This window comes from Vombatus ursinus, unplaced genomic scaffold (assembly GCF_900497805.2).
Source record: "Vombatus ursinus unplaced genomic scaffold, bare-nosed wombat genome assembly UNPS02014818.1, whole genome shotgun sequence".
In the NCBI taxonomy this organism is placed as follows: domain Eukaryota; kingdom Metazoa; phylum Chordata; class Mammalia; order Diprotodontia; family Vombatidae; genus Vombatus; species Vombatus ursinus.
In genome coordinates, this window is record NW_020954596.1 from 12,631,981 (window position 1) to 12,643,311 (window position 11,331).

General features: G+C 37.3%; 1 protein-coding gene across 2 annotated transcripts in view; it reads left to right on the forward strand.

The window, feature by feature from the left end:
• The window catches only part of ACOX3 (acyl-CoA oxidase 3, pristanoyl), an 81,525-nt gene that overhangs the window by 65,762 nt on the left and 4,432 nt on the right, over window positions 1–11,331 (forward strand). For both annotated transcript variants that reach the window (XM_027836595.1, XM_027836594.1), the window contains exons 15-17: window positions 6,817–6,991; window positions 8,418–8,485; window positions 11,239–11,325. In XM_027836595.1, coding sequence (XP_027692396.1) covers window positions 6,817–6,991; window positions 8,418–8,485; window positions 11,239–11,325 — 330 coding nt within the window. The remainder of the gene's footprint in view (window positions 1–6,816; window positions 6,992–8,417; window positions 8,486–11,238; window positions 11,326–11,331) is intronic.

Here is an 11,331-nt window from a genome sequence, read left to right on the forward strand (position 1 = left end):
AACTAGTAAGTGTTATGTGTCTGAGACCGGATTTGAACTCAGGTCCTCCTGACTCCAGGGCTGGTGCTCTATCCACTGCACCACCTAGCTGCCCCTATTCTCTCTTTTGACTCTGTCCCTCTTCAAAAGTGTTGGCTTCTGATTACCCCCTCCACCAATCTGCCTTCCCTTCTATCATCTCCCCCCTCTCTTATCCCCTTCCCCCCTATTTTTATGTAGGGTAAGATAGATTTCCTTATCAAATTGAGTGTGTATGTTATTCCTTCTTGAAGTCAAATCCAATGAGAGTAAAATTCATTCATTTCCTTTCACCTCCCTCCCCTTCCCCTCCACTATAAAAGCTTTTTCTTGCCTTTTTTATGTGAGATAATTTACTCCATTCTACCTCTCTCTTTCTCCTTCTCCCAGTATAGTCCTCTCTCACCCCTTAATTTTATTTTTTAGATATCATCCTTTCATATTCAACTCACCCTGTGCCCTCTGTCTATTTCTATCTATATATCTGTATGTCTATATCTATATATATATGTTCCCTCCAACTACCCTAATACTGAGAAAGATCTCATGAGTTACAAATATCATCTTTCCGTGTAGGAATGTAAACAATTTAACCTTAATAAGTCCTTTATGATTTCTCTTTCCTGTTTACCTCTTCATGCTTCTCTTGAGTCTTGTATTTAAAAGTCAGATTTTCTATTCAGCTCTGGTTTTTTCATCAAGAATGCTTGAAAATCCTCTATTTCGCTGAATGTCTGTTTTTTTCCCCTGAAGGATTATACTTAGTTTTGCTGGGTAGGTGATTCTTGGTTGCAATCCTATGTCCTTTGCCCTCCAGAATATCATATTCCAAGCCCTGCAATCCCTTAATGTAGAAGCTGCTAAATCTTGTGTTATCCTGATTGTGTTTCCACAATACTTGAATTATTTCTTTCTAGCTGCTTGCAATATTTTCTCCTTGACCTGGGAACTCTAGAATTTGGCTATAATATTCCTAGGGATTTTCCTTTGGGGATCTCTTTCAGGAGGTGATTGGTGGATTCTTTCAAGTTCATTTTACCCTCTGGTTCTAGAGTACCAGGGAAGTTTTCCTTGATAATTTCTGAAAGATGATGTCTAGGCTCTTTTTTTTTTAATCATGGTTTTCAGACAGTCCAATAATTTTTAAATTATCTCTCCTGGATCTATTTTCCAGGTCAGTTGTTTTCCCAATGAGATATTTCACATTGTCTTCTATTTTTTCATTCTTTCGGTTTTGTTTTATAATTTCTTGATTTCTCATAGAGTCATTAGCTTCCATTTGCTCCATTCTAATTTTTAAGGAATTATTTTTTGTCAGTGAGCTTTTGGACCTCCTTTTCCATTTGGCCAATTCTGCTTTTAAAGGCATTCTTCTCCTCATTGGCTTTTTTGACCTCTTTTGCCATTTGGGTTAGTCTATTTATTAAGGTGTTATTTTCTTCAGTATTTTTTGGGGTCTCCTTTAGCAAGCTGTTGACTCGTTTTTCATGATTTTCCTGCATCACTCTCATTTCTCTTCCCAATTTTTCCTTTACTTCTCTTGTTTTTCAAAATCTTTTTTGAGCCCTTCCATGGCTTGAGACCAATTCATATTTTTCTTGAAGGCTTTGGATATAGGAGCTTTGACTTTATTGTCTTCTTCTGGTTGTGTGTTTTGATCTTTTTTGTCACCAAAGTAAGATTCTGTAGTCTGAGTTTTTCCCATTGTTTGCTCATGTTCTCAGCCAATTACTTGAATTTTTAACTGTTTGTTAAGGTAGGGCTCTGCTTCCAGTGTGGAGGGTATACTGTCCCAAGCATCAGGGGTTTTGTGCAGTTGTTTTCAGAGATATTTCTATGGACTTGTACATTTTCAATTCTTCCAAGGTGGTATGATCAAAGGAGAGGTGTTTACTCCTTTCCTGGCCTGTGCTCTGGTCTCTGAGTGACCACAAGCACTCTTTTCTGCCTTGGAACTGTGAGGAGGATTCCCTCTCTACCATGACCACAAGTTCCACCATGCCAGCACTCCTCCTTGCCTCAGGACCACCACTGAGGACTGTGACCCAACTCTTGTGTCACAGACTTCTTGCCAACTTCCTAAGTTGTCTTAGGCTCTGATTTTTTTTTTTTTGTTTCTGCTGCTCCAAAATTTGATTTGAGAAGTTATTTTAAAGTGGAATGTTGGGAGAGTTCAGCTGGATTGATGCCTGCACTCTGCCATCTTGTCTCCACTCTCCTCACTTTAATTCCTTCTTGCTGTATCTCTTGCCATAGCCCCTCATCTTGCAATGTCACAATACTTCAATCCACCCATCAACCAGTCCTTGCTCCCCATTGTGATTTCTAGTCCATTTTTCTTCCCTTGATCTTCAATAAACTCTTCTCCTCCATCTGCTTATACTACCTCTCCCCTTTCTTGTTAACTTCATCTGTCAATATCTTCCCATCTTCTTTAGTAACTTTGTCACCTGGGTCCCCATTTTCTTCTTTGCCTCCACCTCCCCTACCATCATCATCCATGATTTCAGTATTCAGTATTTCTTTCATATTTACTGACCTCATAGTCTTTCAGCTATTCCAACTGTAACAACAGACATGTCCATCCTGCTTCACCCTTACTGGCCTTAGGCTTCATCCTCACCCAGAATTGCTCCACTTCCTGTATTTTCCCCTTTCCTACTTCTTTACTCTTGCCAAGCTAGTTTCATTATGATCTATGCCATTGGAAACTCATGGAGTGTCTTTGTATTGTAGCCAGTCTCCTGGCGATGATCTTCTCTGTACTTAGCCATGCACAGTCCTTTGCTTGATCCGCACTAGAAGCTTTCCCAATGGGACTAATGTATCTCTGTCTTACGATAGTTTGGCAAATTTTATTTTCTTCCTCAGAGTCAATATAATGGGATTATACTTCATCTCAAACTCAATGAAAATACACTCAAAAATTTAACTCAGAGAGAAACTGGAGCTTATTCTTTTCCTGCCTTTCTATATATACATAAATATACATATACATACATATATATATATATGTATGTATGTATAGGCTAGGCAATGGGGTTAAGTGACTTGTCCAGGGTCACACAACTAGTATCCAAGGCCACATTTGAACTCAAGTCCTGACTCCAGGGCTGGTGCTGAATCCACTGTACCACTTAGCTACCCCATTTTTTTTTTTTTTGGCTTTTTGGTGAGGCAATCGGGGGGAAGTGACTTGTCCAGAGTCACACAGCTAATAAGTGTCAAGTGTCTGAGGTTGGATTTGAACTCAGGTCCTCCTGATTCCAAGGCCTGAGCTCTATCCACTATACTACCTAGCTGCCCAAAAGTGAAATACCTTTAAAAAATTCTTGATTCACATCTTCCTTCAATTGAAAGTGTAGAAAGACCAACCACCTATCTGGAGCAGAGGTCCTGAGTTTTTGTCCTGGGCTCTGCTGCACACATGGTGCTGGGTGATCCTGGGCAAGTCGCTTAAACTCTCTGATCCCCAGCTTCCATCTTTGTAAATGTGGATATGTATAATTGTAGTACCTACTTCATAGGAAACTCAACCCAAGCAGAATGGAACTCCTTAGTAAACAGTGTTCATGCACCACTCTGGCTGTCAAAACTCTTCACCTGATGACTAGTCTCTTGGTGATGATCTTGTCTGCATTTAGCATACTGATCCTCTGAGGACCCAGGTGCAGTCCTTCACTGGTCTCCCCTAGAGCCTTTTCCAGTTTGATAGGGTCTCTGGGAGTTGTGTTTATTTGACAGAGCCTTCAGAAATCCTCACCCCCTCTCCACTCTGATTTGATGTTGAAGCAACACTTCAGAGCAGGATCCGTGGCATGTTTTGGGTGAAATGACTCATTTTGTAGGCCAGCGTGGGAAGTGAATCAGCTTTTACAATCACTTTTTCTATGAGAAAATACATTCTTCAATCTTGGACAACCAACTTTCAGATGACATGTTAATAGCCAACTTCTAAGATTGTTGGGAAGCCCCCATGAGAGTGTGCGTATGAAGGGCTCTTTTTCAAGCTTATGACAGTTTTCCCATTTTCTAAGATTTTTCAGAATTGCTGGTAAAAATCCAGCAGTCACATTTGCCAGTTCTTTCAATGTACTTAGGATATAATTCATCTGGGCTTCGTAACTTGAGTTCTGTGAGGGGAAAGAGATGCTTTGTGACTACCTCCTCACTTTTCTTGGGTTCCACTCTCTCCTAATGATTTTTATCTTGTCTTTCTTAGCCCAAGGAAGAATTTCTTTGGAAAAAGAAACAGAAGTGAATCCAGTGTTTCATCTTCCACGTGGTCATCATCCTTTAACAATCCAGTGCATTCTTTGATCCTCTTCTTGCCCACAATATAGCTAAAATAAAACGAGAAAAACCCCTTAATATCCGTCACCAATTTCAGTTTATTTTGGACTTACTACTCCTAACATAGTTATTACAGGTCAAATGTCTTGTATTTATCCTCAGTTATTTGATCTTTTCCATCATCTATACATGTTTTTTTTTGTTTTAAATTTAAGTTTGTTGGTGTGTTCCTTGTATGTCTACATTGGTGTTTTCAGACAGCTCTTCTTTTTCCTTTTTGTCAGAATTATCTCTTCTTTTGTTTTCAGAATTGAATTTTTTTTTGAGATTTTACTGTGCCTCCTAGGCCAACTTCCTCTGTAAAATATTAGGCCATTGGATCCTAGTTATTCTTTTTCTGAACCCTTTGAAGTCTCACTTCTTCAAATCAAGAGCACATATTATATTAGTTCCTATGGCTTTAACTTCTCTATCATGAACTCTGTGATGATCACTTGCTCTGAAAATTCCTATTATTCCTATTTTGGCAACTAGTTTTTTTGGTTTGGTCAGAATCAGGACCAAATAGTAATTCCTCTTGTTTCTTTCTCTGCTTTTTGAAGGAGAAAGTTATCATCATCATCATCTGCACAATAACAAATGTCTTAGCTTTCTTAGTCTGATAAATTTAATTTATTAAGTGTAAAGGACAGTGCATAAATTACCTCAGTAACTATTGGGTCAGATCTGTGCAGACAGGAAATCAGGGCCAGAACAAGAACAACAGAATAGTAAACAAGGAGGGAGTAGAGGGACTAGAAGTCACTGTGGAGACAAAGAATATCCACGAGGAATGAATCAGCAGAAGAGATGGAAGCACAGATTAGGATCAGATAGGGCAATTTCAGAATGAAGAGTTAGTGACGTGGTTTGGAGTGGTAGAAAAGCAGGTCTCTAAGACATGAGCACTCCTATCAGTGGCTATATTGGTGTGTGTCATGGGAGTTGAGAAAATTAATGAATTTGGAGGATACCATTTTCAAGGAAACATCAAAGTAGGATTATGAAGTCACCAAGTATATTAGGCTATGTGTTAGGGAAGAGAGGAGAGTGTGAGCCAAGTATAGAACTCCTTGAGAAAGGAGGGCCAGTGATTAGTGAACCAGTAGATGATAACAAGAGAGATTTAGGTAGGACAATACCGAAAGTTGGAGTGAAGGTCTTAGAATTATGGATTTGTAGACGTCAAACTTATAAAGGACCATAGAGATCATCTAGTCCAGGTCATCTCCCTTTGTATTGTTGGCTTTGATGTCTTTACGTGATTCTTTTTTTTTTCTTCTTTGACTTGACTATTACACCTGATCTGCCAATTTTAGGGGCATTCCTTGTTCCTGTGGAATCTTTACATTAATATATGTATATATTTATGTGTGTGTGTGTGTGTGTGTGTGTGTGTGTGTATATATATATATATATATGTAATCTTTTTTTCTGCTAGGTTACCTTTTACCCATTTAACATGCAATTAGATCACATAGTTTTTTTGATCCTTAGTATATATTTCCAATAAGATGTTTTCAAACATTCACCAGGCATCCTGTGGTCCATTTACTTTTTAAAGTACCACTCTTAATTTTGTTCTTGACGATTGCCAGCATGATGTCATAGTTCCATTTGCTACAACTGAGTAACTTCTTGATGGGTTCTCTTGGTTTTCTGTCTCCCATGAAAGTTGTTGTAATGTTACTCATCATATACTGGGGCTCAAAGCTATTTCATTTTAGTTAGAAGTGCTTTTAGCATGTCTTCTAAAATACATTTCTTAGAGTATGTTTCCAAAGGCTTCCTCAGTTATCACATCTGAATTTTATATGAGATCCCCCCTGAAGCCTTACTATTGCCTGTTTGCCATTGCCCAAATCCATTCCTTTACTCACCACACCATACTCAGTTCCTGAGATATACTCTCCTACCATCTCGAATAGCACTTTCTTCTGAAAAGCTTGTCTTATACCATCAGCTGCTATCATTCTCTTCCCTGTCTGAGACCATCTTTTCCCTTCTTATGCACTTACCAAGTTACAATCTGTAATATAACTATTTGTGTACATATTTTATCTTCCCAACTAGACTGTCTACTCTTGGAGGGCAAGAACCATTTCTTATTTATCTTTGTATCTCAGGGTCTATGAATTACACAGAGGAAGTAGGGACTGGATCTGTGATTTCATTGGGATAGAGAACTCCCAAAGGAGGAAGCTCTCTTTACTAACATAAGTCAGTGCCTTCTCTGCAATTTAGGATCTTAAAGAGTTGCCTGAAGCACTGAGAGGTTAAGTGACTTGTCTAGAGCCACACAACCAGTTTAAGTCAAAGGCAGCACTTGAACCTTGGTCTCCCTGGCTTCCAGGTCGCTCTCTGTCCTCTGCTATGCTACTTCTCATCCACTGCTCATGATAGGTGCTTTATACATTTGGGGAATGAATGTTGCTGAAGTCCTTCTTTTGTGATTTTTTTTTCAAGGCGTACTACTGCCATTCCCTCGCTCTTGCTTTCATTGAGCTCACCGTGTTACAGAGGTATCATGAATACACACACCATTCCAGCACACCGGCTTCTCTTCAGCCAGTCCTGCAACGTCTCAGTGCTTTATACGGACTGTGGTCTCTAAGTCGGCACATGGCCGTGCTCTATCAAGGTGAGAGTCTTCCCTTCATTGTATGATGTAAAAGCAGCAGCACCTGTGTTTTAGGCAAAAGAGAAATATTCCCATTGAGAGGAAAAGCCAGCAACGTTCATTTTTGCTTAAGTAGGTATTACCCACTCACACTTTGGCCTTCTCTCAGTTTGATATATGAAGATATGAGATATGAAGATAATATGGGGCACTAACTATAATAAAATTATAATTCCACTCTAAAAATAACCAAACAGCAAGAATAGAAGACAAACCAGAGTGAGACTTAAAATGGAATAGATAAGTGGAAAATCACCTTGCACCATACACTCTTGCACATTAAAATTATTAGCTAACAGTTTGCCTATTCGAACAGCCATATAGTTTTCTTGTAGTCTAGCCCAGTCAGCTTGAAATTTCATTACCCCAACTAGCTTACCGTGTTTTGCAGTCACAGAGATGTCACTGTGTATTCCTTCTTCAAAATAATTTATTAAAAGTTAGTTGAGATTAACTGCAAGATTGATCCTAAAGGGATTTCATGGTTTACATTTATTCCAAGGAGTGCCCATTTATTGTTTTAATTTTTCTCCTTAACCTTTTTTTTTAGTTTGTTTTTCACAAAAATATGTGTTTAAAATGAAACCCTTGAATGAGATGCGTATGACATATTTAGACTCGGGTCATGGACCCAAGTGGCAGTCTGGTGATGCCTGTGGACCCTTTCTCAGAATAATTATTTTAAATACATAAAATAAAATACCTAGGATTACCAAAGAAATCAATTATTATTGAAATACTATTTTCAATATATATATATATATACATACATGCATTCATATATCATATGTATGTATGTATATATATGTGTGTACACAGGTATGTCTATATATCCATGTGTATGTATATGAATTAACAAGCTTACAGATCCTAATTGAAGAACCTCTCATTTCAATTTTCATAGCCTTGAGGGAGGAATGTTGTTTGAAAAGAGCACTGAAGTAGGAATCAGGAGACCTGGATTTTAATCCAGGCTAAGGGACTTTATGAAAATGACTCAACCTTTTTCAACCTATGGAAATTGGAAATAGTAAAACCTGCCTTACATCCCTCATAGGATTTTTGTGAGGTTCAAATGCTATACCAGATATGAAAACATAAAGCAGTGTAAAAATAGAAGAAATTATTGATATGGTTTCTAATAAAACAAAGACAAATAAAAGACAAGTTAAGTTATATAAAAAATGAAGCTGCTAACTGGGCCAGGCCAATAACATTTTGCAGAATAAATAGTACTTTTTGTGGGCCTGATAGTTTGGAAAACTATTTTCAGGCTCACATAAATATTTTAAAACTACCCTCTTAATTTAGAACCAAGGACAATTTCTAAAATGTAATCCATTCTTATTTGTGTTACTATATATATGTATGCTCTATGTACTTGCAGGTGGATATTTTTCTGGTGAACAAGCAGGTAAAATGGTAAAGGATGCTATTTTGGACCTGTGTGCAAAGGTGAGTCTAAGTAACTTATAATGCTGAGTATTAATGTCATTATGTAGTAAATTTCAGTCAAATGGAACCCTCAGTTCACCAGAACTTTGGACACATTTAACTTTTAAGGGAAATTGACAATAAAACTACACAAAAGAAGCTTAAATCAGTGGTTGAGTCACACAACTGATGTTCATGGAATATTCATACAATTGTAGAACATTAGGCCCTTAGAACAAAGGCTGAGGGCCCTTACAGGGGTACTTAGAACAAAGAATCTCAGAATGGTAAGGGTCCTTAGAACATTAGTTACTAGAGCTTGAAAGTGACCTTTGACATCATCTAGTGTAACCTTCCTCATTTACAGATGAGGGAACTGAGGCCCAGAGAGGTAAATGGATGTGCCTTGGGTCATTCAGTGTGGTTAGTGACACATCTGAGGCAGGAACCTAAGTCTCTCAGGTCCTAGGCAGGTACTCTGTGGGGGATTGTGAGGGAGTTGAGACTATTTTCAGACCAAACTCTTTCATCTTCTGCATGAAATATCACAGGATGGTGGGGTTGGAAAAGATTTTAAGAGACTGTAGCCCAACTTTCTCTTGTATAGAAGAGAGAATTAAGACTTAAAGAGAAGAGGTTACTTAGCCACGGGGACACAGCAATTTCATAGCAAAGATGCAATTTTAATTCAGGTGTCCTGATTCTGTCTTCAATGTTCTTATTACTATAAGATGCTTTGCCCCCCTTCTATAATCATACTACCCTTTTGATGATATGCTCTCAGGCAGTGCAATTTATTTAGTTCTCAAAATTAAGTTGTTTTCAATGTAGTTTATACTGAGGCAGAAAAAAATGTATTAATTTACGTTTAAAGATTTTCAACGTAGTTTTGAAACAAGAGTCTCGATTCGCCTCAAAATTCAATTAATCAAATTATCTAATTTCCAGAACAAGTTTTTATTCTATTATCATTTTATTCTGATGAGTAAAAATGAAAATAAATAGCTACCAACACTTTTTTTGGGGGGGTGAGGCACTTGGGGTTAAGTGACTTGCCCAGGGGCACACAGCTAGTGAGCATCATGTGTGTGAGGTCAGATTTGAACTCAAGTCCTCCTGACTCCACGGCTGGTGCTCTATCCACTGTGACACTTAATTTAATGCCATTTTAAAGGTTGCTTGGCAAGACATCCCACAAGTTTTTCATTCCTTTAAGGTAGTTATCATGAAAATAAAGAGTGATTTCTTTGTTTCGGTTTATGCCTGGGTCCCAGACACGAATAAATATATGTGTACTACTCATGACTGTAAAGAATATGCCATTTGGCCAAATATAGATTTTACTTCTTTCTCAAATTGTTTAAAAAAAAAAACCTTAGTGTAGCCTATACTTAGTAAGAAAATGTCTATGAAAAAATCTCTGAATTGAACAAAAAAGTCAAAACACAATTTTTATAAGAAACATACAATTTTATATATCTTATGAAATTACTTTTTGGTTAATGATGATGTTTTTGTTTTCCTTAAAAAGATTTCATTTTAGAATCCTAGCCAGTATTTGGGGTAACCTGACATCCCAGTTTACACCCTATACTGTTTTGTTTACATAAAACTTAAAATAGGAAGAAAATTTTAACTTTTCATGCTATGTACTTGAGAATAACTCTTTCAAAAGAAATATATAGGCAAGGCAAATACAATTTGAGCTTTCTATTGGAATTTTTGTAAAGCTCTTCATTAGTTAATACCATTACAAATTATGCCATGGTCTTGGATTCTGTTTTCATGTGGACCAGTGAGCTTTATTGTATTTCCTAGTCTCAGACTGTTCCTCTAACTCCCAACTTCCAGTCTTGAAAACCTATGCTGTTATAAGTGATAAAGGAGACAAGGCAACGTTCTGTGTGTGACTCAGTGAAAAATTCATCCCCACTGCTAGAAAAACAGATGAGAGGAAGCTCAGTTGCATCTCTTTATAATGAAAAAGACAATATTTATTTGCTATTTTTAGTCCAAGTATGTCTGTCCATCAAAAATAAAATGTGAACTTCTTAAATCTTAGAATAAAAATAAACAATGTGAATATCTAATTTTATTCCATTTATTACATTATACCTTATGTAATTTGTTGAATCTTTTGAATTATTATGTACTAACTTGGCAGTTACAATCTAGACCTAAAAATTTATTCATAACCCCACTTTTTCTATTAGAGCAATTCATTTTAATCATATAATAAAATATTTTTAAATAATGTTTTTGCATTTAAAGGGAATTCCTAGGGGACCTCCTTATATAGGTTTTATTTGTCATCTTGAGTAATAGTGTATATAATGACTGAGTAATAAAACATTACTGAGGATCATGGGACATTTCTTTTTATTACTTTACCAGTTGGTCATAAACATCTTCTCTTCCATTTTTCTTGATATATTTTTTCTAACTAAAACAGAAAGTGACCTGACAAAATAAGGGCTACTAGAGAGACAAGACTAGGAAGACAGTTTTTAAAAAATTAATGAGTTGCAAAGAAATCATTTTTATGAGTGTACTTGGCCTAACTGAAGCTAAGTAAATGGTAAAAATATTAAAATGCAAACTAAAGGAATCTGTTATCCAGGCCAATAAAAAGATAATGTGTTAGTAACAGATCTGTCTGTGACTGCTTTGGTTGCCAGGGGGTTGTGGCAACAACTCTGCTGCTGCTCTTGGACTCCCAGTAACCATAGAGACCCTAAGGGGCTGCCAAGTTTATGAGCTTTGTTTTCAAACAGCTGAAAGATGATGCAGTTGCCCTGGTAGATGTCATCGCTCCTCCGGACTTCATTCTGAACTCACCAATTGGCAGGGCCGATGGCGAGGTAAAG